At 34.7% G+C, this 27323-nt stretch overlaps 1 protein-coding gene across 4 annotated transcripts in view; it reads right to left on the minus strand.

Moving 5' to 3' along the window:
• Positions 1-6264: 6264 nt before the first annotated feature.
• Positions 6265-27323, minus strand: part of LOC131434933 (guanine nucleotide-binding protein G(s) subunit alpha) — a 35506-nt gene continuing 14447 nt past the window's right edge. For 3 of the 4 annotated variants that reach the window (XM_058602226.1, XM_058602229.1, XM_058602227.1), the window contains 10 exons: positions 20605-21211; positions 20132-20293; positions 14918-15014; positions 14704-14824; positions 14500-14628; positions 14254-14433; positions 14055-14179; positions 13907-13980; positions 13700-13846; positions 6265-9368 (listed from right to left, as the gene is read on the minus strand). In XM_058602226.1, coding sequence (XP_058458209.1) covers positions 13700-13846; positions 13907-13980; positions 14055-14179; positions 14254-14433; positions 14500-14628; positions 14704-14824; positions 14918-15014; positions 20132-20293; positions 20605-20721 — 1152 coding nt within the window. In that variant the 5' untranslated portion in view covers positions 20722-21211 and the 3' untranslated portion in view covers positions 6265-9368. Of the gene's footprint in view, positions 9369-13699; positions 13847-13906; positions 13981-14054; positions 14180-14253; positions 14434-14499; positions 14629-14703; positions 14825-14917; positions 15015-20131; positions 20294-20604; positions 21212-21534; positions 21748-27323 lie in introns of those variants that run through there. The other variant, XM_058602230.1, reaches the window with a different exon arrangement.

Genomic DNA, 27323 nt, shown 5'->3' on the forward strand with positions numbered 1-27323 from the left:
GCAGTCTCGTTCCAGTATGGCAATCATATTGAACATTGATCTAATTGTCACCTATTATGTTCGTTTAGTGTAACCTAAATCATTCGAAAGCAAGATGCATGGAAAGCACAATCTTTTCATTGATTCATTCAAAAATATTCTGATTAGTTAAACTCAACTAAGCACGTGGCATGTGAAATATCCACACAAAACCACTCGTTGCGCGCCAAACAATTTTTTTAACGATCTAGTATTCTTTCTTTCGACGGCCAACTCGTTATGCGCCAAATACCTATCGATGATCTAGCTAGCATAGGCGACTTTTCCCATGGAAAATTCCATTGTCCATACAAAACAACTTTATGGATTTTGCCCACTTTTCCAGCAAGTTTTCCTAATTTTTTTAATGTACGAAGCCGGTGGGGGTGAAAACTGCTCAAACAAAAAATTCATGTAAATTCTTACGTGATGCGATTACAAAGAATGATCTCTACTTATAATATATATATATAGATTGAGGTAATAATCCCAATGTCCCCCATTTTTGAATACCCGTTGTCTCTTTGATGCTAATTGTTTAAAAAAGAAGTAAAATTCTCAATTTCAGTTTAATTCATACTTACACGGCATACAACTTTTATATTAATAATAAATAGAAAACAAATAAAACTATTACTACAATATTAAATAAAAATCAGTCAAATTTTCATCCGTTGCATAGAAAACTCTGGTAACAGTATTTAGATATGTTACAGAGTTTCTCAAACATATTTCTTTCTGTAACCAATTATGTATTTATGCTTACAAATATTATATGTAGTTGAGTTTCACCAAATTCAATAAACGCAATGTTTCCATTCATACATGATCACTGGTTTACATTCATACATGTTAATAACTATTAATAATAATCTCCCGTACTGATTCTAATTTGTTGAAAAGCGTTCCCAACATGAACCAAAATTCTCCGAGTCAAATACGTATATTACATTGAAATGCCAAACTTTCTTTCATATTTATTTTCCCAAGCTTTCATTTACATATAGTTAATAAAAATTAATAGCTCTTTTTATTTCTCTTCTGTTATATAAACAAACAAAAATACAGTTTCCTTTTATTTTGAAACACTAGTTGTTCAAAGTTCTGTTTCTGTCTTTTCAGTGTTGTTGTCTTACTAATTATTATGATTTCTTATTCTCTCTGCTAATTGATTTTTCTAATCATTGTTGTTCTATATGCTCTGATGTTAGTTTCCCATTGCAGCGATCAGCGTGGTTCCGATTGTTACGACATTCTCTCGTTCAATGTAGTGCCGACATTTACGAGAGGCAGTATGCTAAGTTTTGTTTGTTTGAGTGTGTGTGAGTATTTTTCCATTCAAGTCATTTGGATTCTAAGGATTTTGATTTATTTTGAATACTACCGGCCTTATCTATGGGTTTGATTTCTGTATTTACAAACATTTATATTATGCTGTACTCGATTTATGTGTTGTTTGTTAGTTTTAGTCGATTATTTCAATACCTAAATATGTTTGATTTAGTGTTAAATTGAGTTCGCTTCATTCTTCATTAATCGTAAAGCTAAATGAATCTCACATTTGGGATTTTTTCCATTGTCAGATAGTACTTATGCTTCAGTAAGTTAAGACTCTAAACAGTTGTCCAGCTTTTTATCTAAACATTCATAATTGTTTTTCTTTACTGTTTCGTTTCCTTTATATCATATATTATTGTTTATTCACTGCTTCAGTGAACCTACTAGCATTTTTGTCTCCAGTACGAAAGATTTGACTGGCATCAGTTATTCAGACGACGCCATTTATGCACAGTTTAAAATTTAAACTTTAAACCATTGTAGATACCCATTTTGTCTTATTAGGTTGTATTTAAGTTTTCTTGGTGAGAATGATTTTTGTTTCACGGGATATAGGCGATCGAAAGATTTTTGTTTTTCACTAAATAGAACATGGGAATTTGTAAATATAGCTTCTGTTTTTATACAAATTGTATATTCAGGGTTTGAGAATAGGGTCTGGTTTCTATTATAGGTTGCCTTTTTGGATAGTTTCACTATTTGATATTCAGCATGTCCACATACAATCAGTATAAAATATATCAATACTAATCACATTTTATACTTTTCTCTAGTACACACGGATTTACCATATTATGCATACATGCAATCTTTACGCCCATTATCTGAATTATTTAGGTTTAATTATTGCTTTTGCGCAAAAATGTTTTTACATTGTAATGCTGTTTCAACATTAGATGGATACTGACTTCCATTGCACACAAGTTTCTGTTGAGTGTGCGAATTAAGTTGACATTGAATTAAAAATCCATATTCATCCACCTAGAATGTAGCTTCAAATGCTCATTTTTGCAAGTCTTTGTTGATTCTTATCTAAACATTTTTTTCTCAAGCGTGAAAATTTGGACACAAGAATACTATTAAACTTAACGAAAAGATTATCAAACCAACCGAAGTAAGAATTCCAAAATATGGCTAAACAAGCTTGTTCAAGTATTTGAAAAAAATATTAGATCATTTACATTTTTTTGTTTTTACATGAATACAGATGATTTATTTTCTTGAAACACTAAAAATACAAAAATATGACATGTATTTTTATTATGTTACACCGACAAAAGTAAATTTATCTAAATGCGAAAGTATCAACAAAAAAATTAACCAAGTCACATTAGTAAAACTGGGATTGTATATATGTGTTACTAACAATACTTTTTAAATCCTTTGCATTCTTACTCTGTTTAACTAATATGACAGTTTGACTCAACATTTGCTCCAAATAAAAAATATGTATACTACTTAAATATGAAGTAAATACGGATACTAAAACGAATAATCAATTACTACAGATAGATAACATCTGTGGGTGAGGATTTCGAATGACTGTAAACTAGTAAATGACTTCGAATATTAAATTTTTAACTAGGAATTTCTTTTTGTTTTCACATTCAAAGAATGAAACGCTTTAAAGTTAGTTTTTATCACACAAGCTACTCAGCATTCGTTCTCTCCTGCTGCGGTACAAAATGATTTTTTCAAACAGTGTTTTGGAATTTACTGGATTACCACTCACTCCCTCAGAATGACAGGTACGGTGAACCTTTCACGCAGAATTTTGTTCTTCTCCGTGTGTGAGAATGATGATTCCAAGTTTATCCCTGATGACATTAAAAGAAGATCCGCAAATGATGCATATATGAGCTAAAATTTGATTTTTGTTCTGAAACAAATTGGTTTTCACTGATGAGTAACAAGCGTATGGTAATATGGCATATTGGTGCACGATACGAACTCGACAGGGGGCGGCATGCATGCAAATAGTTTGTAGCTAATAATCTATTCGACAATCTGAATGTCTCAGTAATGCGATGTATCTGGTAATAGATTTATTTTAATATAAAAAAATTAATAAAGCTTTCCTTCACGATTTTACGAATAAACTTGTTTTCTTTGACTCGCAAACATACGTCTGTTTGAACGATGCACATACACATTTTTCGTATTTTGTTTCAGCAAAACGACTTGCTGTAACTAATTCAGTGAAACATTGAAATGTTTAGCAAAGAAGATAATTATTTACTGATTTTTCAGTGAAATTTAAACAGTTGTGAGTTGCTGAAACGTCAGTTAACAGTTTTTGCAGGATGTACTTGCTTGAATTCCAGCTCGGCAAACTTCAGCACAATTTCACTGAAACGCGGCAATAATAATTTAGTGTGTACTCACAATGTCGATACCACTTATCAGCCACTACCTAATTTTGGGTCAAAACCTATCCAAAATCAACTAAAGTGTATCTCCCCAATTTAAGGTAACGAGTGATGACCTCAAATTTTGGGTAAATGTAAGTTTTCCCAAAGTGTTATGCCATAACAAAGCACGCTACCCATTTTTATCAACTTAAAGTTTGAGTAGATAACGACCTAATTTTAGGTAGCTTGAAGAGCTCGACAATGAGTGATTTTTTCTCAAAAAATAGGTAGAAATGATTTTCAGTGAATACTTTAGCCAAAATTGCTTTTGTCTAAACATTCGGTTGATTAAAAATTCTCAGCAATTCGAAATGTTACACCGATATATGGTATCGTAAATAATCGCACTTAACAGCAATCGACCATTTTACCGAAATCAGTAAATCAAAGATACAATTTTTGTTTTATTTTTGGGTTGTAAAATTTAGTATGCTAGTACTGTAAAGAAGCTGTCATCAGAACAACTGGCAATGATTTAACTAAATTTACGAATAAAAAATTTCCCTCCATTAACGGGAAAATAACTACTGTCTTTTTCAAATAGAATAAATATATCGCGAGCTTGTAAATGCCCATAATTTTTGTTGTTCTTAACTTGATACTTATCAACAAAAATAAAAAAGCGGTAAGTAAGCGGTTAAGTAACAGTTCTCAATTTACTTAAAAGAGGAAGACATGAATGAGATTATACAACGATAATCGTCACTTGAAATAAAAAACTTTAATTCACGTTTTAAGAAAAATTTCTTAAGTTTCTGTTGAATGGTGTTTTCTTCTTAAACACTGTATATCTCTTTTGATTGGTTTATATCCTTGTTTGTTGATGATAAAATATATTATAATTTTTCAGAATCTCAATTTGACGTTCTATTCTGAATGTCAGTTCAGATAACACCATGCCAAACTAGGCACACGTGAAATCGTAGTGTGAGAAGTCCATCACTCCAAGAATGCACATTGAATTTCCGATCCAATTTTTGTAATTCTTTTTTTAATGTTTATAGAGAAAAAATATTCTATACAATATGAAGTTATACGAAGATCTTTCTTCATAAATTTCTTCTCTATATTCTTCTCATCCGAACATATTCATTGCATTTCTCGTTTTTGTTGAATATCAATATCAATCTACAATCAATAGACGGCGCTGTTATCAGTAATATCTTCTTTGCGTGGCCGAAAAAACAATTATACATCGAAACTTAAAAGTCTTGATTCAACATCCACTTGTGGATTTTGACCTTCTGTTTCAACCGAATTTTCAGTCGATTCTTAACGTACATAACCATTGCATGGCTAGCGCTTCGATCTTATTGACACCAAGAATCCTTTAAGGCCAGGACCTGCATATAAGACAAAACTTGCTTGAAAGACCATCTCGCCATGCCGGGATGAAGCTAAATGTGTGGAATCCTTTTTTTTTAATCAGGCAAATATTCTAATTTTATATACCGATTTTCTTCTTATTCTTTATGATAGTTTCACAGAGATAGCAGACATAGCGGATGTCAGTAGTGGACACAGTTACATAAGAGAAAAAACAATGCACCTTTTGATTTCAAATTAGGCATTACATAGAATCACTAAAATAAAACATTTTCACTGGTTTGATAATCTCACGAATTAAAAGCTTTTCTCACAAACCTTATGAATGTTAGGAATGATCAAGAAGAACGTAAACGCCATGCCGATAAATTTTTATGTAATAAAATATCTTGTAATTGGGTTCAAATAGAAAACAAATTCTTGTTTCGACAGATATTCAATAAAATCTTCATATTCATAGCTTTTATAGAGCTGAGAAAGTCAGTAATTCTTATTCTGGTGATAAAGGAGCACATTTAACACAGATATTCAAGTCAAGCAATCAGTTAATGTAAGAGATTCAATTGTCTGTTTGAAATACAACACTATCATTCAGCCTATCGCACTCCGATCAGTCCCGCAAAGGCTTATTCACACCAGCGTACAAACTATCATACAAAGAGTAATGCATGCATGAGAAATTACGAACACAACGAATATTTGTTACGAATGATCACTTGAATGATTTCCACAGTTTTATTGTGGAATTTCGTGACTATTCTGTATAAAATTTTACAACAGGGTTGTACGCTTTTATTCTGAATAACGTCGTATCCTTTTTTCGCTCGTATTTCATTTGTATTCCCCATAACGCTAGCAAAATCAAAGGTAGCTATGATTCGATCGAACCACATTCGATCGAAAAATCAATACGTCGTTATTCAGAATAAGGGCGGTAATTTTCACTCGAATGAAAGCCGAATAGGAGTGCAAATGTAATTAATAAAGATAGAATTGATAATGTTTTTGTTGATGTAATCATGAAAAATAAATTGAAGTTTTCTATTAGCAATGGGATATTTGCAGGAAAAAAAACTCAAAATAATATTGAAACAGCTTTTTAGGCTTTTATAGTTTTTTAAAAATTCAATCGATGCAATGGACTGTCAAAATAAAAATAAAATAAACAAAGTACAACAAACCAAACAAATAAAACTTGGTTACATTTCTGCTTGCTTTATTTCTCACAGTTTTTGGATCGATTTTCTCCTCTATTTGTGCGACTTTGTATCTCTCATTCTTTAGGGTTATGACTATATTCTTTTCTTATTTTTGTATTTTTTCATTAATATTTCTCATATAATCTAAACAACTATGTAAAAAGTTATACACGATTCCCGCATATCTGTATCCATTCCGTTTGTTTTCTATTGTGTCTGTATTTGTGTCTGTGTTTTATTTTCTCTATACTGCCTATCAATCTCGACTAAAATATATTATATAGGATAGTTAACAATAAAATCTGGTTATCTCTGGGAGGGGCGGAGAGAGTGTGTGATTCATATTTCATGAATTCAACAAGGTTTAGCGTTTTCCGCAAACGGATTAAAATAAATAACAGTATAATGTACATAGTATTCTGCTGTATCTCTGATCTCGTCTCTCATTTTGCGCTAAGATTCGCTCTAGTCTACTTAGGTTGTGTTTGTGTTTTTGTTTGCTGGCATAAGTGTGAAACTTATTAACAATAGCGATACCTAGTTTCATTCCACGTTGGATGAAATTTAGAGATTAAAATTTTATGATGCAACAAATGTTTTTGGATGACATCCGATAGCTAAAAGTAGTATAACACAAAGAGTAAATAACATATTGCAACAAAATTTCCTAAGCTATAATAATTCAAATATATATATGTATGACACGGTTTTAGTGAAAGGTGACGTTCATGTGTTAAAATTTTTGGGTGGTACGTATTACGCAACTTGTGATGTACTTTGTGTTTATAGCGAAGCACGACTGTTTGTTTCATTTGTAAATTGCAATTTAGCAGTCACTCATTGATGACCCTTATTACCGTTCTCACTTTCACTTTCACATTCACTTCACTTACATGTCACTTCACTTGATTTTCCCTATTACCAGTATCACGCATAGTGAAGTGATCACTGTAGTGCAAAAAACTCAGTTTTTCAACGAAATGTTGGTGGCGTGATGTTCATAATGACATCAAGTTCATACAAATAATTACTTTTGTCTTTGAAGCGACTTCCGTGCTAAGAACTTAAATTCACTTCACTCGATTTTCACCGTGAAGTGATACCAATAATAAGGGCCGATATATGCTGAAAGTGTGACATTTTATGTAGTAACGGTGTATCCTCCAAAAATGGGTTAGTTCCGGAAGAACGTGCATTTTTAAAGATTTCTGATTTCAGCTGTCACAATATATCAACGAATCTATCAGTGCCTTCCGCACAGTATGATGGGTTAATATACATTTTTCAAACCAACTTAAAACAAGTGATATATCATCACTATTATCATTGCGTATTTCTAAATAATACATCGGAAATAAAATGCAATTTGCGTCGGTTCAGTTTTTGCTATACCTTTGAAATATTTCGAGATTCAATCCCGCTCGTATCCTGAAAAAAATAAACATTTTCAGAAACATTTCATTCTCTATAAGGTTTTTTATCGTAACATCACAAATGAACTGGATTTTTCTTTGACAGTTCAGTAGAGCTGTTTACATATGCTCTGCCTCATGTTGAATTAAATTACCTTGAGAGGATATAAACAGTCCTACTGATTCGTCGAAAAATTGATCACTGCGACTATAAAAAGCCTAATGTGCTGCTGCCGTTCCTAGAACATTCGCACAGAACAACACTAATTCTCAGTTCACTTGTTGTTAAGCTGCTAATTTGAAAATTTACCCTACAGTATGCTTATGGTTTTTTGTATTGTTTACCTTTTTACCATTTATTTACTATATATGTCACAGGATAAACATAAAACATATACATTATAAATTATTAAATACATAAACAAAAACGATTCCTTATATTTCTTTCGATCTTCATCACGCCTTCAACAGAGATGGTAAAATTCTCTAAAACAAAATATATATATATATATTTTTAATAAAATATGTATACAAGTTACAATAATTAAAAAATACTGGAAAAAAGTTCTACTACAATAGCGCATATTAATTTTTGGACGAATTTAGAAGCCACTTTCTCCTAAACGAAATGAAACTACGCTAGTAATGATTAACCTGTTCAGTTAACCTTTGTTTCTTGATTTTTGCTGTATGCGAAGCGTAACTGTAACCTAAATGTATACATATATCTTTGTTTGTAGGTATTCTGCAAGTGTTTGTGTGTCGATTGTTTAATTTGTTCTCAGTTTATGCACTCCATCAAAAACTAGAATTGATCAAAAATTAAGAACGGTTCACAGACTAAGACTTAGTTTTTTCCTCGCCACTACTGTGATTGCGGCTTCCTTCTGCTACATTTTTTTTTATTTATGCTTATACCACATACATATGTTTTCTGATTTTCTGATACTCGCCAAATTTCTCCCAAGTAATTTGCTTTATATTTTTTTCGATTGTTCTTTTACTATTTCTTTTTAATTTCGTCATATGGCGGTGAATCATTGTTGTTCTTTTAGGATGTTTCCTTCATTCATTATATAAACACACTGTTTAGTTGCTTTTCTATCAAACGTTAGGTTTTTTTTTTGTAATCATATTTGTTTGTTTGCAATTAATAGTAACGACGACGACTACTGTGTTATTTTGTTTTTCCTTTTGTTCATTAGATTTTTTATCATTTCTCTGATCAACTTAAGATCTCCAGCACTGATTTTGTCCAGAGAATGATCTGCTTACACATCGGTCGATAATACAATCGTTATTACTTGTGTGCATGTGGGTAGTGTTTTGGTTTGACTACAAACTTACTGTATTTGACTCTAGTAAAGATGTCACCTCTAGAAGCTATATATTCCAACACTTCTGCCTTCAGCGAGGGTGTGTCTTGATGCGATTGTATGAACGTGTGATTTCAGGTGCAAATCACTTTTGGTTGGTTGTTTTTTTTTTCTTTGCTTAGCTGATGTTTTTTTTTTGTTTAGTATGTATAGTTTTTTTTGCGATTAATAAATAATCTATATTTTTATTTTTTTATAAAATTAGTAAAGTTTGGCTAGGTTTGATATTTTTACGGTAGACACAACTAAAATGAGACGACCAGGTTGCATCGAAATCGTTAAGTATATCTGAAAAAAGAAATAGAACATAAGTAAATCATTTATCAAATCATTGAGCTATCAACAAAGTGGATGCGAGTGGGTCAGTGCACTACAACCTGTATGAGGGGTGTGGCGGCGGACTTGAAATAATCCGTAAGATTTGACTTGTGCATACGTTCTGAAAATGTATCTCAAAACTCTATCATATTATTTGATGTCAATAAATGCTACGGTATAGATCAGGGGTTCCCAAAGTGGTCGATATAGACCCCTTGGGGTCGATATCCTTTTTGCGGGGGTCGACGTAAACAAAAACTGACTATGGGGGTCGACGAGGTCTAGAAATCGACCCCCTATTGTTTAATATAAGTTGTTATTTGAAATATTGACACTAAAAAGTTGTGTTGTTTTTACCATTCGCAGAAATTGGTAAGTATTTTAAATCAATATTAAAAAAAAGCAAGAAATTGAATTTTCAAAGTAATTTGTTGATGGGGGTCTGAGGCCTAAGTTAATTTCAGTAAAGGGGTCCATGACCCAAAATAGTTGGGGAACCCCTGGTATAGATCATCAAAATGGCGGGCATGAAATTTTCCTTCACAAATTACACTTTTTTACGCCATCGTACTCTGAACGACGGTTTAAATTTTTGTTGAACCCGAAAATATGCAGTAATTTTCGGTAGGACCATAAGACCTTTCATTTGACCCTAAGATTGGGAATATCAGTTCTGCAAATTCCCTCCGGTCCAATTTTTACTAGTCGTTTTTTCAAGTGATTGCATAACCTTTCTATATGAGAAAGGCAAAAAGGTAAAAGGTTTTAGAAAGTTTTAACTATTCGGGTATTACTTATCAAAAGAGGCACATCAAACAGTGCTTGAATGCGCTTTTGGTGGACGAAAAAACCCTCGTCCAGAGATTCATCGTCATTGTTGGTACTATCGTTATATTATTTTCGTCTTTATTTGTTTTTGTATTTTTAATGCCACTGTTAACCGTACCAGACGTACCTTATTCTAGTATTTTCAAGTTTTGTCTAACTAGTTCTGAAGTTGCTTGGAACCGATTTCGATAAACTTTCGATACCTCTGAGGGTGTAGATGTTATTTTGTCCATATTCTACTTGACATGGTTATATTCAACGGAGTGGAACTTATTATGTTTAACCACGAATTTGGCTACCTCCGCTTCGTATTAGAGAAGGAATTGTACGATATTTCATAAGATTTTTTAAATTTTTATTCAGGACCATTCGCGTACAAGCTTTATGTGGCCGATTGACCCATGTTTTTGTTAGGTAAAATAAAATTATTATTGGATCTCGTTGTCACTCTTTTTTCTAGGGGGAGAGGAGCTTCTATTTACATCTAGCATGAATTGAGGGTCAATTTCTCCGTAGCTCATTTCATCATCCATTGCTTCATCGTCGGTGTCCGGGGTAGTTAAGTCCGTAGTTAATTGCTGTACGTTGACTGCAGTTGGTGGTTGGTTCGAAGGTGAAAGCATTCACTAGTTACCGTTGCTGAACGGTTGTCCTTGTATTTAGTTGTACTTGTCTTTGGTTGTCCTTTTCGTAGTTTTAGTGCAAGGTTTGCCGTAGTGTGCAGGTTGTTCACAAAACTGACGTGTAATCAGCTAATTTTCATAGGTAATCAGCGCGTTTCCCGGATGCATCCCACCTTGACCACAAATCATGTAAGATTTGAGCTGCCTTTCCGGATCCTGGGGACAAAATTCCACCATACTTCTCTTTCGATGGAAAGAACTTCACCGTACTGCGATATATTATCCCGAACGAACTGATCGCTGGCCTGCGGGGTAAGGTCACGCACGCGTACTTCTATGGCATTGTTCATCATGTACACAGGGATATTGTATTTAATATTGTCACACTCAACGGTGTGCACCTCGTTGTTAACTGCAGCGAATGCAATTGCACCTCTTTCACGTTTAAACATAATGTACACACAGTTAAACGGCTCGTTGAATTGAATCTCAGTTACATTATTGAATTTGGACTTGTAGGCCCAATTTCAGGCTTTGTTAAATCGTATTTGCCCATTTCGTACAATCTATTGTTCACTACACTGTATTGTCTTTGCTTCTGTCGTCTCGGCCGTAAACAATTTTTGACTGTGTCGGATGACCTGCGAGCACGAACTGTCTCATTAAATTTGTTCAACTACAACTCTTGTACTATATTTATGCCAAGTGGTATTTTTCCTTCTGCAAAGTTTCTGAAAAAGTTACTGCCGGCAGTGCCGGTGTGTTTTGTTATTCAGAAAACCGCATAACGAGTCGGAAGAATCGCCAACGATCTAGACGATACAATGGTAGACGGACTACGATTGGAAACCCAGAACATGGCATAGGAAATCGCTTGACCAACCCGGGTATGATCGAATACTGCATGACGAGTACGAACGACTACTTTTTTTAAAACAGAACCTTCCGGAACGTACCTTCCGGAATGGACTTCCTAGTTCAGGGCAAACCGCGCTAACGCGTGAGTGTATGACAAGTAAGCAATATTTTCTTCAGGTACGGCATAATAAAGGAGGAAAAACTATAGAAGAAAAACTACAATGAAAAATAAAAATCATTTGACGTCGTTTTAGTCGGAACCTACAACTTACAGGTATACTCTAGTCGGATTATGAAAACGAAAAACGATGCGTCTTCTATGCCACTGGTCTTGATATTCCCAAGGCCTCTTGGTGATCGAAGTAAAATTCATCGTAGATATCACAAACTTCCGCAGTGCAAGAAGTTCGGACCCCTCAAAATCTAACGATATTTCGAAGCGATCGTACGAACATGATATGCCAATAGTTGCGATCCTACGAGCGAAAAATACCTATAGTTGCTGTTTGGGATACGTATACAGTGCCAGAAATGGAATAGTAGCTCGACACGGTGACTTTTAAGTTTGTATAAAGGTACCTAGGAGTCACACGGAGAACCCTTCGATCATAAAATTGCGATATCGCAGTTTTTGATTTTTGCGATAGTTGATTTAACTAGTTTCTTTTTGATTCAACCAATATGGTTTTTGATTTGCATATATTCAAATAGTTGAAAAATATGTTGTTTTGAATGCTGTCAAATGCCGGAGACAGTTGAAAGCAAAACAATAATTGCAGTGCAAAATCAACAACTTTTTTAGAAATCTGTTCGCATCGCTTCAAAATGTCAATGAAAACAACATCGATGGTTAAAGCGTTTGGTGAAATTGTGTTCATTCGATTTGAGAAATGTATGATAACAAGTGTTTATCTAACAGCGGTATTGTGATAAAGTTCACCTTGTTTAAGATGAAGAAGATTTGGTGACAAATTAGAAAATGTTAATGAATGATCATCTCGTAATCTTTCAGGTATGCGCAAAAATTTTATGCTTCAAATTCGATCATTGATTTACTTTCAGCAGACTGTTTTACTTCCAGCTGTTTGATACCGATGATGATGTTCATGCATTAGCAATAAAACGCTTTTTGACATGATTTTAATTTATGAAAGTAACAGGAGCGAAGGGTTTCAAACACACAGAACGCGCTGCGATTGAATGGCGCGTTTGAATTGCCGTCGCAAAATTCCAATTCCCAGCGGTTGATGCACCCAAGCTCATATAAATTGACTAAAATTTTCGCAAATCAATAACATTGTTCGAATGGATTCAACTATTTGCAATGTCTAAAACAAATAAAACCGATTTATTTTTCAACTAACAGAATTTTGTTTCAATAACAACACCAGTTATTTCAACTAAAATATTTGTTGAAATTGAAAGGTATGTGTCCTCACTAATTGACAGCCTTTTTTTTAAACAGTTAAATTAGTTGTTTCAACCATCGTTTCTGCTAATCGAAAAACAAAAATGACAGTTTAGTTAAAACAACAATCGATTAGTTGTACCAAATTTTCACCAATCGAATTCAGAAAATCAACTAATATTCTGGTTGAAATGGGATCGCGGGTGGTTCCGTGCATATCAACGAAATGCAGTAAACAATTTTGGATCATGATTTTCGGGGCCCCTGAAAATGTCCGGCCCTGACTATGTCGTCGTATATCATCAATAACTAAGAAAATGGTAGAGAAGCTTCAAAAACGGTTACGATATTTTTCTATACTAGAAAATATTTGAACAAAAAATGATTTGCAATAATTCAGGTTCGAATCAATGAAAAGCAGAGTAGTTTCAATGGGCGTGATACTTTTTCAGAAAGTGAAAAGTATTGGCGAACTTGGAAAACTAATTTGATGACAATCTTTAGGAAAAAGTTGTTCTTCGACTATTGGTTATTAAGTTTTTTAAAAATTTTCAATAAAAGGGCTAAACATACGCAAAACTCACCTATAACAACTCGTATTGTCGCAGATGCATTCTTTGAATGATGTCTCGACAATCGTTGAAAACTCTTTTTATGTTTTCGGTGTCCACCGCACAGGTAAAGTGAGGATAGCAATAGTGTTTGCCATCACCACTGGCTGTGGATATACGCTGAAATTGATTTACAAAATTATTGAATGCACTTATGTTTACATTTATAATAACAGTTACCAGAAATTCATCTCTTATGAAATATTTCGCCCTAATCACTTCAGGTTCCTCTCCCATTTCACAAACGGCATCAGCTGCGACATGATTGAAATTGAAAAAAGTATATAAAGGACTAAATTTTTTGAACCAATCATTAAAAGTAACTCACCCGGCGTCTGGTAACGATTAAATTCGCTAAAGTAGTCGGAAAGTTTACTTTTGCCGGCTTTGATTTTCTCGGCTAACAAGTCTTGTTTATTCAGAAACAATATTACAGATATTGTTCGCAACCATCTGTGAAGTTTAAAAACATAAGATAATTTACTAGATGCAATATCAGTCTCGATACTTGTAAATTTTTGTCTTACCGATTATTCCAAATACTTTTGAACAGTTCCAGCGATTCTCTCAGCCGATTTTGTGTTGGATCCTCTCGCAGGACCATATTATAACTAGAGCACGCTGTCACGAAAATAATTGCAGTGACATCGTTAAAACACTGAATCCACTTTCGTCGTTCATCCCGCTGACCTCCGACATCGAACATGCTGTGTAATGAGCAAACAGAGATTATTTTCAAATGATTGTTCATTACAACGCTAGCAGAAACTTACTGAAAGTTAACCTTATCAACTTGAAACCTAGTTTCGAATATACCCGACGTCAAAACACGACATCTCAGTATATCCTGTTCGGTTGGAGTATAATTAGGCTGCTTGATTTCACTAACACGATCCAGAAAGCTACAAATAGCAAAGAAATATTGATTAGAGTTACATCGCGCACAGTTACACAGTCGCCGACAGAAGATCACTTACTATTTAGCACAATCAATTAATTGGTATTCATTCGATCGCTCATAGGTTTGCTGCACGCCACGATCTTTCCACAATTCTTCAGTGTTTTCGTAGAACTCTGGTGGATAATTGAAGTCGGGACCTGTGGAGATGGAAAGTAGGCGGCAGGGTTAAGTAGAGTTAATAGAAGAATGTTATATCACAAACATATGTCCATATAAACTATCAAATTTACCTGATGCATAATCTTGAATATAATCCACTCTTGACTGGTTTTCTGGTTTTTCTAATGGAATAGGAGGTGTAAGTGTGCTCATTGCACCAGTAATTGTCTGAAAAAGTGTAATTGGTTTTATTCTTGCACTAAATTTGCTACTTTTATATTGAAATTGCAAAAACTATTTTATGGAACAGAAAATTAACAGAAAAAAAGATTTAAATTTATATATTTCAATACATATTTAAACAATAAATTGTAGCAAGGTTCATTAGAACTACCATTTTACACGATGTCATTATTACCCATAGTCTGTGTTTCGATCGAATCGGAATATTTCGATCAAATGTGAAAATTTGCATTAGATCGAGTGATGCTTTTGTATGAAAAACTCGAAATGAAGCAGGGTAGATTAACTTGAATATTTTTTTCTGGGTTAGTAATATTTTCTAATTGCAGAGATCAGATCTCCGGTATTCAGTTTATACACGGAACGACCGAAATTAGCTCTGCGCCTAATTCGTATTACTGTTTTTGAATTAGTTGATTTTAACAACAAAATTTCCAAAATAACTATAAAATTAGTTAAAATTGAGAATTTACTTTGCTGAAAAAACTCTTAGTTTTAGAGAATGTGTTTAGTTGGTGAATATCCTGGACTCAAACCAGCAATATTTCAATCCAACACGAAATTCTCATTGACAACTAATTTTGTTATTAAAATCAGAAAATTTGTTTCTATTTATCTATCACCATCATTACTGAAGGACAGCACAAAAAAACCAAAACTGAAATGGGTATTATTAACAAGTTTATTAGCCAAAAACTCATGAGAAGTGTCAAAGCAAAACAATCCATTAAAAAGCTAAAAAGGACAGTCTTATTGAAACTGCTTGAATATTGTTTTGATGTTTTTCGCATGTGTTCGATATATCTTTATTTAAATTTCTAAACCGATATGCAAATGTGTCGTAAACTGTTAGTGGAAATCGTATTTATTTAGAAGTTGTGCGCACTTGAAGCGATTGTGCGTAATAATGTTTTTACGCGGAACAGTGAAGTGAATTTCGAATGTTTCACTCTAATTGTGATGAAGTTTTTTTGTATCTTCAAACCTTCCGAGCTGCGCCGTCCGGTGTACTATTTGTATTCGGTTTTTGTTTTCCGAGTGCTCAAAGTTTTCAGTGAGAATGAAGAAAACAGTGATTTAGAAGAAAAAAAATTCAAAAAGATGTTTACGTTTCGTTTATGTCTTTTTCTCCAACACAACATCGTATTTATACCTGCCAATATAGAAAAGACAACCGCGTCTGAATTTTTTTCGGCAGTAGTGTGCCATCTAGTGGCTAGTAGTCATTAAGGTGTTACCGTTTCGGTGACAGGGCGCCATATAGCTGCAGATTGCAGAAGCCAATTCAACCATTCATATTGGTTGAAAACAACATTATATTTCTTTAATTCAACTAAAAAATTAGTTGACTGGATATGAAGTGTGCCTTAGCTAAGAAATGACAGTATGTTTAATTTGTGAATTCAACTAAAAAAAATAGTCATTTCAACAAATATTTTATTATTATTAAGGGAATGAGAATAAAAAATCTAAATCAGCAAAAGTAAGATTTTTTTAGTTGTCTCAAAAAATAACTAACTAAAATCAGCAAATCAACTAAATTTTTCGCGAAAATGCTGATTTCGGTCGTTCCGTGTACATTTCTAATATAATAAATACACTTTGGATTAACAATAACATTGTTTCGTGTTTCCTTGTCAGTTAAAAAAATTATTCGATTGAATAATATGACACAATTCAACATATGATACAACTTGCCGGAAAATTTTTAATTTACGATTGTAATTTGCACTTGGTTAGCAAGTGCAACTGTATGGACGCGAAAGTGCTTCGGTGGATCAGTTGATTATCGGACGAACTTTATGATCTAATAATCCTCGGTGCAAGTCTCAGTCGTTTTCGATTTTTTTGTTTTTTATTTCTTCGAATTTCATTTTTGCTAATACATATTTGTATCTCTTTTGTATCCAAGCAGCAAACGAGACATAATCAAAACCTGACGTATCGTAACCCAGTGGAGTATAAGGGAAAATTGGATTGACACAAAAAACAGATTAATAAAATTTATCTAAAACACATTTTTAAGTAATTGATTCGCCCCGGGCGCAACATTTGAAGGGGGCGGTAAAGTCATCTATGGGACCTTTTTTTTTGCTCGTCGAAGATCTTTGAGGATTTCCGGATTTTGGTTCACCTTTTTTTTGCTCTTCCGAAGATCTTTGCGGATTTCCGGATTTTTGTTTTTTGCTCACTAATCCAACGATGGGGGCGGCAAAACTCTGATTTTGCCCCGGGCGCCGAATTTCCTCGGTACGCCACTGGTTGGCTCAGTATTCGTGAACAGAGATGTCTATCTCCTCTGTGTGACGAAGAGCAAGCAAAATTTCTCCCCTCGCACTGACAACTTCAACGAGAGCTCTTCTCTTTCACATTTATACACCACTGTTGTGTAAAGTGTACACGCATCATGAGTGCGTTTGTTTATTTCCTTTTACCTCTTCCACTGAATCGCACCAAAGTGCTAGAGCATTAGCTAATAAATTCTCTGAGGTGGATGCAGATACTTTCACAGCGGTGTACACGCCGGTGAGCACTCTGCTGTATGGTTTGCATAGAAGAAGCGTGGACACGCAAAATCAGCAAAATAAAACAATTTATCGTAAAATTTTCGGTTTTCCTTGCAAATTTTTCATAGCAAGGCCAAATCTACTCTCTATTAATTGAAGTTCACAGAAGTGTTCGCTCACCATCACGCGCCAGTGGTCACTTGGGTGTATTTAGACGAGAGCGCGTGTGAGCGATTCATGCGAAGAGAATGTGTTTCACTCGCGCCAGTTGCTTTAACCACAAGCACACACTCAAATGCTGTCTATTCGACACTGAGAAGAAGTGCGCTTTCCTCTTTGTGCGGTGCTTCGTTTTTTGCATCCTCGGTGTTGCAAAAATCTGACTCTAGCGTGTATCTCTCTGGTGAAATGCCATCTCTGTTCGTGAACCAGTAGGCTCAGCAATAGTATAATTTTATTGACCCTTCGTTAATAAGCGTCGACAAATGCCTACCAAATGCCATGGAAACAATACAAGTTAGAAAAGAAGCAAACGTATGCATACAAAATAATTTGTTGCTTTCATTAATTAAAGTCGTGCTTCGTGGATAAGACAATAACAAACTGAATAAAATCTAAAAATTATTTCTTGTTAAAAATTTCTTGATTTAAGAATCACTGTATATGCAGCAAAATTGCTCAATATCGTTCATACTGTAACTTGATATTTTTTTCAAACATAAACAATCATTGTCATAGTTACGACGCATGTAGCGATCAGGCGCTTGTTGTTTTGCTTCAAATGTTGATTTAACTATAACTGACAGTGAATCGAGCTCATCGAGGGGTCCTATTCAAATGATACATGAGAAATTGCAGACCATTCTATAGCGGCCTTTACAAGAGAATTATTTTTGACATTTTTAATGATGACTAAGTAATGATTTATTTCAAATTTGCATAGAAAACTCGTCACTACTGCACCATACACGTTCATTAAAATGATATTATTTTTTAGTAATGATATTTTTAATGACTCGTGTAAGGGCCGCTTATCTTGAGTTTATCTTTGATATTAATTTCAACAACTTGTACTTGCTTATGTCAATTCCAACCAATCACGAGCTGGTCTGGCTCTCGAAGTGGATTAACAGTTGTCAGGTTCTGTCGTATATTAGTTTAGTTCAACTGACAGCAGCGTATATTACACGCTTAAAAATAGTTACTCAAAAAAGAGTAAGATCACACTCATCTACAGAAAAAGTGGAACAACTCTAATTTAGAGTAACTCCGAAGTTACTCAAATTTGAGTTCTTCCACTGGAAACGATATTTGGGTAAAATCTACTCATTTACTGAGTAATACTTTATTCGTACATGTACAAAAACAGAGTAACTATCACTCAAATTTTGTGTGAAATTTTATTTCACATATACCAAATTTGCAAAAAAAATTGCTCCTTTTCTGAGTGTATTGTATTAAAATGTTAAATAATTGAACTCAATACTATATCAAGTGGTGGTCGCTTGGAGTAGTGTGTTATGCTCAGGCACCAATCATACACTTATTCCTCATAAATGACATTTGAGCATATTCGTTTCCATTTTAAAGCACAACACGAAGCTGATCATTCCGGTTTTTGCAGACACAACACCGTTTGTGTTGATCGACTCACCCTCGAAATACACGTCTCACTAACAAAAAATACAACCTGTTGCTACAAATGGTTATTACAACTTTTAGACTTATCGCGAATGCGAATAGTAACTATAAAACGAGATTTTGCGTTAAACTCAAATTTAGAGTAGGAGTTACTCAATATCATTGATGATAACTACTCAATTTTTGACGTTTCCATGTATCATTTGAAAATGAGTAACTAGTACTCAAACTTTGAGTAACTTTTTCTAAGCGTGTATATTAGTTCAACTGACAGCAGCGCTGCCAAATATACCGATTTTTGTACTCGAAACAGGAATACAGATATGCTCGCTTAAAATACCGATAATTCTATTTTCATACAGATAAATACCGATTTTCAGTTTTTGTGTTTGGTTCCATAGGGTTCAACAGGTGGAACGACCTCTTTTTTTTTTTGCTCGAAAACCCAGTCCTCACATAATAGATTTTTCGAAATAGATACACTGATACTGACTGACAGGACGATTTTATGGTTTGGATGAGGTTGCAGATTGATTCATGGCTCTGGATAGTTATTTATTCAGTGTTGCCTTCATTTTTAAGCAAAGCCGGCTGACATATTTGTTTCGTTAATATTCGATCGCTAATCGACTTTCGACCTTATATGCCAGTATGGTTGAAGAGCCGATATAGGATATACTTTGATCATGCTTCATATGACCAGGAGCAGGCATAGTGTGCTGGGTAAGACCTAAGCTCGATTACCAAACCTGCAGATCCAGGTAGGAAGCTTTTCTGATCTGAGAGGCGAATGACGAAAAAATGATTTGTTCGGTGAACTTCCCTTTACTTATTTCATATGAAGCGAACATAGAGATAAGGACATCAAATAAATAAAATTCGGTACTGATAATAATATTGATGTTTACGTATTGTGAAATATACACGTGGTACTAAATACATCAAAACACTCACCAATATGGCATCTCTGATATTCTTTTTTATATCCTCTATTTTCTGTTTCCGTTCAGTATCGGAAAATCCGTTAACATGCAAAATTCTCATTTGTTTAACGATTGTTGATTTACCGGACTCTCCAGCACCCAGCAATAACAGTCTATGAGTGGCTCTGTAAACCTGGTAAAATTGAAAAAGAACAATACACAGTAAGAAAAAGAAATTAGTTCTAATAAAACTGTATCCTACATACAGCCAAAACTCGAACGATGTGGTCAATTTAGGATAGCCTAGACAGCTATTTCAGTGTTTAACAAAAACATAAATGTAATTGATTCTCAACCAATCAACTAGCAAATCGATCAGCAAACAACAGATCGCTATTTGCTATTGACTTTCAAACATAGCTACTGACATTCCGACTGTATAGTCGAAACCACTAAGCAGTAACAGCCGCCAGCGGAAAGAAATTCTCTTTAATCGATACTTACCTGTTTATCTTTCTGCAGCTGTCGCGTAATGGCATCACTCCGTCGTTTTTGACTTTTGGTATCCTCAGAGCTGTTAGAGTCCGATTGTTTCGATCCGGCCGATCCGAAGCAACCCATCGCTGACCAGGGGGACCACCAGCAGGTGGCTCCGCCTTCCGGTGATGTATCGGGAGACTCTGCCCCCCGTGCTTCACCGTTCCGAGCCAGTCTAGCTGCGGTGCAATTATTTTACAGAATCCGTGTTTACGAACTTGTTTAATGCCGCCACCACCCCGTCGCTATAACACCGTGCTGTCGGTTCCGTGTAACGTTTCCAATTCTCACCGTGCTGCCTAATTATTATTGTTGTTTCGATTACAGAGTTTAACACAAAACACAAGTACGGATTCCTCTACATGTAACTAATTTTGATACACACATCTACGTTCTTGTTCGAAACAAATTTGATCACAGTGAAGAGTGAGGCGTGTGCTCTGCTCTGTGTAGTCCTCGTTTTACACCCACATACGTTCGTTTTCCGAACACACGCTCACGGGCGCGCGCACAGCACACACGCACCTTGTAGTTGGTGGCTTCTATTATAACTGCTACTGTTACGTGTTGCCACCTGCCGAGAGAAAATAAACACAATATTTTTGTTCAATAAAATCTATTCAACATTAACGCTCTTCAATTCTTTACAAGTGAGAGCTCTTGAAGCTAATCGGTTTAATTATACATGTTTAACCATTTATTCTCACTACTTTAGAACTGCACGGTACTGATCTATTTTTAGCCACACTCGTTGCGCTTGTGCTTGTGTTTCCGTGCGTATTTCCAAATGTTTTTCGCTCTCTTGCTCGAATGACTATATACAACACAACAAACTGAGCAACACCACATCACATGTTAAAATCAACATTCGCTTACGGGTAGACAAGATATACTCACAGTTGAATGTACATTTCGACTTTGAATTAACTACCCCTTTCGTTTAATTGCCTTCACTAGAGGTATGGCAAACTGCCACCAAATGACGTTCCATTGAATCCTATCAATATTGTGAACATAGGCACAGCTCGAACGAAACTACATTTGAACGAGACCCCCACACTTTCAAAAAAAAAAATGGGCATTGCATTTATACGTCAATGTGAGAAAATTCTGCTTCCTTTGATGGAGTTTTTCCTCCCACTAGTTCTTTTTTCTCTTCAGGGCTCTCCGCTCATTTTCCGCTCAATTTTTCAATCAGGTTGTAACATCGACGGTGATATCAATTACCACAACAAGTCGAGCTGCGTTATTTATCTCGAGTGAGTAATATGCCAAATGTTTTCGACTACTGGCATAACTATTGCAGCTAGTTTAGATGCATTAAAAATTTTCCAGTGGAATCCGCTACTAAAGCGCATGAACCGTACACGAGAAACGATTAGGAACGCACAGCACCGGGCTAAAGGTAATTGTCTATCGCATGATTAGCATTTTGGAATTCAATAACATAAAATTAACATTTCGTTACAAATCTCATGCTATTTATAATATGTAGTCGAATTCGCTTCGGTTTGATATTGTTTTGTAATCAAAATCCCTAAACCAACAAATTGCGGAACAGTGGAAAAAGTAGATTTTAGCTAAACTACTATGCTGTACTAGCAATTTAAACTGCTATGCTATGAGGATTCGAAGATGAAACTTAATCATGTTTTAAGTTGCACTTTAGACTGTATCTTACTTGAATAAGCTTTATATGAAAAACCCTTCATATTTGGTTGTTGGTATAGTCTTTCCAATCCTTTAGATTCGGCATTCATTCTAATTATGATTTCGCTCAATTTTCATGGAAGATATCTAAGCCGATTTCAACAAACTTAGGCTCGCTTGGAAACTACTATTGATTCATTAAACAGGTTTGAAGTTCATATGGCTGTCACTTAGGGTTCCGGTGAAAGCTGTTATTGGGCCATTGATTAAGTTGGCTGTGATTTCTGGTTCCGGAGATATATTAGTATAAGTGACGTAACCGACAAAACGCTTTGTTTGCTTCGCCCTCAATTTTCTCGAAGATGGCTGAAGCGATTTAAAAAAAAATTTAGACTCGTTTGAAAGCTGATATTGGGCCATTGATCAAGTTCGAAGATGAAACGGCTGTGATTTCTGATTCCGGAGATATAATGGTATAAGTGACGTAACCAACTAAACACGCTTTTTCGCTCCGTTTAATTTCCTCGTGATGTCTAAGCCGAATTCAACAAATTTAGGCTCGTTTGGAAAGTAATATTGGTTCATTGAACAGTTTTCAAGTGCAAATGGCTGTCACTTGCGCTTCCGATAATCTAATGGCATTAGTGACGTAAACGTCATACATTCTCACCGCTCATTTTTTTTGTATATGGATCAACCGATATGAATAATCATAGTCTCGTTTGAGACTAAAATTAAGCTGAAGGTCGATTTCGACGTATGTCTGAGATTTCATGTTTCGGAGATATAATTGTTCGTGACGTATCGACAAGATAATTTTTTTCTATCCGTATAATAATTTCAGATAGTGATCTATGATCTTGTTCAAATGTTTTTTTGCTGATACGCTTGGTCTGAGAAATGTTTCCAAATATGTGACATAAATGCTGAGGCAAGCATGCCTTGTGAACTAACCGAATCAATGTGAATAAATTTGTGTCAAAAATGAGCCCAAATACGTGTCAGAAATTATCAGTTTCACTATAATTGGAAGTCATCAGGCTAGCAGTTGTTGTTACAAACGATTATTGTAATTGAAGCGAGAAGAAAATCAGTCTTTATTCCGGGTTCCACAAGTTATGTACCCAACTTATAAACCTACAGTTCTCACAAAAAAAGTGATCTAAAAGTGAAAGTGCTTTGTAAAAATCAGTTATGTTATTCGTTACGAAACGGCTGTGGCCACTTTTTTTATGGTTGACCACTAGAGATGGTCTGGTATGCAAATTCTCAAAATCGAACCCGACTCGTATCCGATTGAAAATAAGACGATTTACTCATACCCGACCCAAACCTGATAAATTTTCTTTCTCAAGCCTGAACCCGATTAAACATAATAAACTCTAAACCCGTTGAGCTCTTTTTCGGGATGAGGCTCGGAAAAATTGAACCCTAATCTCTATATGCCAGGAGTCGGTAACATGAAGCTCTTTGCATGTGAAACTGTGACTCTATAGTTTCACACGTAAATATTATTCAATTAAAAAAAAACTTTAAAATCGTTCTAAAACAATTAACGAGGATAGACACCTTTTCTTTATTTCAAACATGTGTACTCACCTCTCACCAAACCCTTCCCCAGTGACCAAAGCGTCATCAATGTCGCCATTCCCGGTCGAGATAGTTGTGGTTATCGTCTTTTTAAAAAATGTAATGACTTTAGCCACCATGGATTAGAAAATGACGAATTGTAGCAAAAATTCTACTTACTTTTACAGAATTCGCAATTTTTTATCGGATTTTAAACAGCTTACTGTCCGGCCATCGATAATTGAATTGATTTCGAAGGTTGCGTTAATAAAATTTTCGTCGATCTGTCAAAAACAACCAAGCAGTTAAGTAAACGTTGTGAACTCCTACGAATGATACGGAAAATTTTATGTCCATTTTGATTATATATTTGATTTTTTGATGCATGTCGCCTTAGTTTTTCCTCTTCATTGCTAAAACTTGTAATCAAAAACAAGGATGGCTTTTATCGTATCAAAGAACGCTCACTAGCAACTCTTCACACGATTCAATCAGTGCCATCAAAGAGAGCCGTAGGTATGTCATCGCAGCAACAAAAAACCGGCATGGCTAATTTAACATAGAATAGACACAAGTGCGAGAGCGAATTTCTCTCGATGACTTGTCTGCGAATCAAAGGTTAGCTCACTGCTGTGGGGATTCTCTCTGAAGCAACAAACGGCCGTTTATTCTCGTTTCGCGATCCCATTCTGTATGGGCAGTGGATAATTGCAATAGAATCATTTTACTATTGTCGCTTATTCTAACTATGTGCATATAACCTTTGTATAAGTTGTGTCTATGAAAATATATGTGAATGCTCTACACAAGAGTTTTTGATATATTGCAACCTAGTATGAGAATCATCAAGTGGAATATTCGATTCGATTTTCTGCGATAATTGTCAATTTGCGATTCTTTCTTGGTAAATTCCACACAGCACCAATCATTATCAGACTGTAATTTTTTTTTTGGGGAGCCGTGAAATAGTCAGAGTATGAAATGGAGCGAAGAAAAGTAGAAAAATTCTCTCACGGTCCATGCATTGAAAGACATGACTTCTGGTAGCATCTTCTACCGGATTGAAAATGTTGTATACAATATAGATATACATCGAGCAGCTTCTGTCAAATTTTCGGCAATCACCAACACTGATAAAAAAATATGTGATGCTGCAAATTGTCTATTTAATCCAGATCCATATCCGAGATGTGCTTCTGGCAATGAAAACATATTACAATATGACAAATTTATACTTATATTTATTAGAGCTGTTGACGTAGGATTAAGCAACTGTTATTTAGGCAGCATCTTTAATTTGTTTATATATATATATATATATATATATATATATATATATATATATATATATATATATATATATATATATATATATATATATATATATATATATATATATATATATATATGAGATTCACTTTCAAAAATAAAGCTTTAAAAAATGTATAAGTCTTCAGACCTTCCGTTTGTTGGTGCTGGGATGTGCTGATCAAAACCATCTACTTTACCTCGAGTGGGACAAATCTATGGAATTGATTGCCTCTCTTGCGATGCGAACAGCGCATAAAATAAATTCACAGCAAACTTGCTGATGAGCACATCAACTTTCTCTACGGCATTAAAAAACCAAGTCGATTCAATACTAATTCTGATTGTATAGTGGCTCTGTTTAAACAGTAAATCCAAAATTATCTAATGTATACGAAGTTGTTGTCTGTGTTAGGATAGCCCATGATAATGGATTGAAAAACAAGGAAAATTAAACGTCATTCGCTATGTAAGTTTCAACTTTTAATTATCTAAAATATATAGTTTTATCTACTCGATTCGATGCGTAGGAATATTTCAAAGCAGTAGGGGTCAGTGCGGTAAAATTTCATTTTCAATCGAATAATATAAGATGAAAACGAAATTTATTGCCGCTGATCATCAGCATATCCCTACTAATTCATTTGACTTTTGCTGCCATTTTCAAGTGAAGCTCCCGGAATTCATCGTCAGTTGAATAATCGTTGATAGTCATTTGAAGTTTTGCTTGCTCAGTTTCAAGTGCGGAGTAGTGTAACTTCTTCATTGCCTTCGCTCTTGGTAGTAAGCGAATTCGAACGAATAGAATTATAAATGGAGTAAAGTATAAAAAATGAAAACTGAAGGAGGAAACAATTAATTTATGTGTATTCTGTGATTGATATTTCAGCAATCTGGTTTGTCTTTCATCTATTATCTTGAACCAATTGGAATGTTTACATGAACCTCATTTGAAGGCCGCTCTCACACTATTGAAAGAGATATTTTGTTACTTCAAGAGATCAACTGACGGTGGTTAAACTGAGCCTCGATTGAAGAGAAACGATTGATGACCGAATGCTGCCCGTTCGGGCCGTCAGCAAACATTGTGTGTGTCAGAGAGTGAAGTTTACTGCATTCGAGAGATCGTCAATGTGTTCCACATTCGGTTTCAATTGAATTGAATGAAGTTTTACAGCACTGGTAGGGGTATAATGATATCGAAAAAATTGGATAAGATGCAGGTGTTCAAAATCTGATCACTGTTTGTATGGGTTTATTTTTCGTATTCAGACTACATGCACCCCTATATGAAAAACAAAGACGTATTCCCACGTCAAAAATACTTACTTCGAATCCGAATAAAATACTTAATAATAGCAATCAGCTGTTCTGTTGAACTACTCAGAAAAATTAATTACCATTCCCACCTGATTCTCACAAATTTCCCGCTTTTATAATTTACAAAGTGGTGGATGTTTGACGGCTACTTGTCATTTATCCAATTGATAGAAATTTGATAGTTGTTACTTGTTTTCACACTTCATACTGTATACAGATTACAGCAACTCAAAGCAAATAAAACCACTTCAAGCTTTATAGTAAATTCTATCAACAGAAACGGGTAACGACATCCACTTTATTTTTTTAACAAAACTATTTATTTAAGTACTATTTTTTTAACAAATACATTTATTTAAGTACTATTTATCAATGATAAAAAATAATTGATGGCTCTTTAAAAACTTGGAAATTCTGTCAAAAGTGCTTTTGGCTTTTTTGCCTCCAGATATTTGCAAATTTTTAAACTCGAATCCGACCCGTACTCATTTAACAATTGAACTTTTATGATCGTACCCAGCCCGGTGGCAAGGATAGGGCGCTCCACCAAGTGCTAGCGAAGCCAACATCTGGGGCATTTGGTGGGCAATCAGAGTTGGTGGGCATTTGGTGATGAAAATCTTTGTAATATGATGTTTTTGATGATAGGTACTATCAGGCATTTATCTTTGAAATTGCTCATGCAAAAGTTCTCTACTCAATTCTAAACACACTCAGGTTTTCTTTCAGAACAAGATTATTAAGTAGTGGAAAGAAAACTTTCAAATCATATCATTAAAATGAGTCAAACTTCCGAAACAATCACTGTCGTCAACATAGTTTCAGACCAGATACTGCGA

The sequence above is a fragment of the Malaya genurostris genome, chromosome 3, assembly GCF_030247185.1.
Source record: "Malaya genurostris strain Urasoe2022 chromosome 3, Malgen_1.1, whole genome shotgun sequence".
Taxonomy (NCBI): domain Eukaryota; kingdom Metazoa; phylum Arthropoda; class Insecta; order Diptera; family Culicidae; genus Malaya; species Malaya genurostris.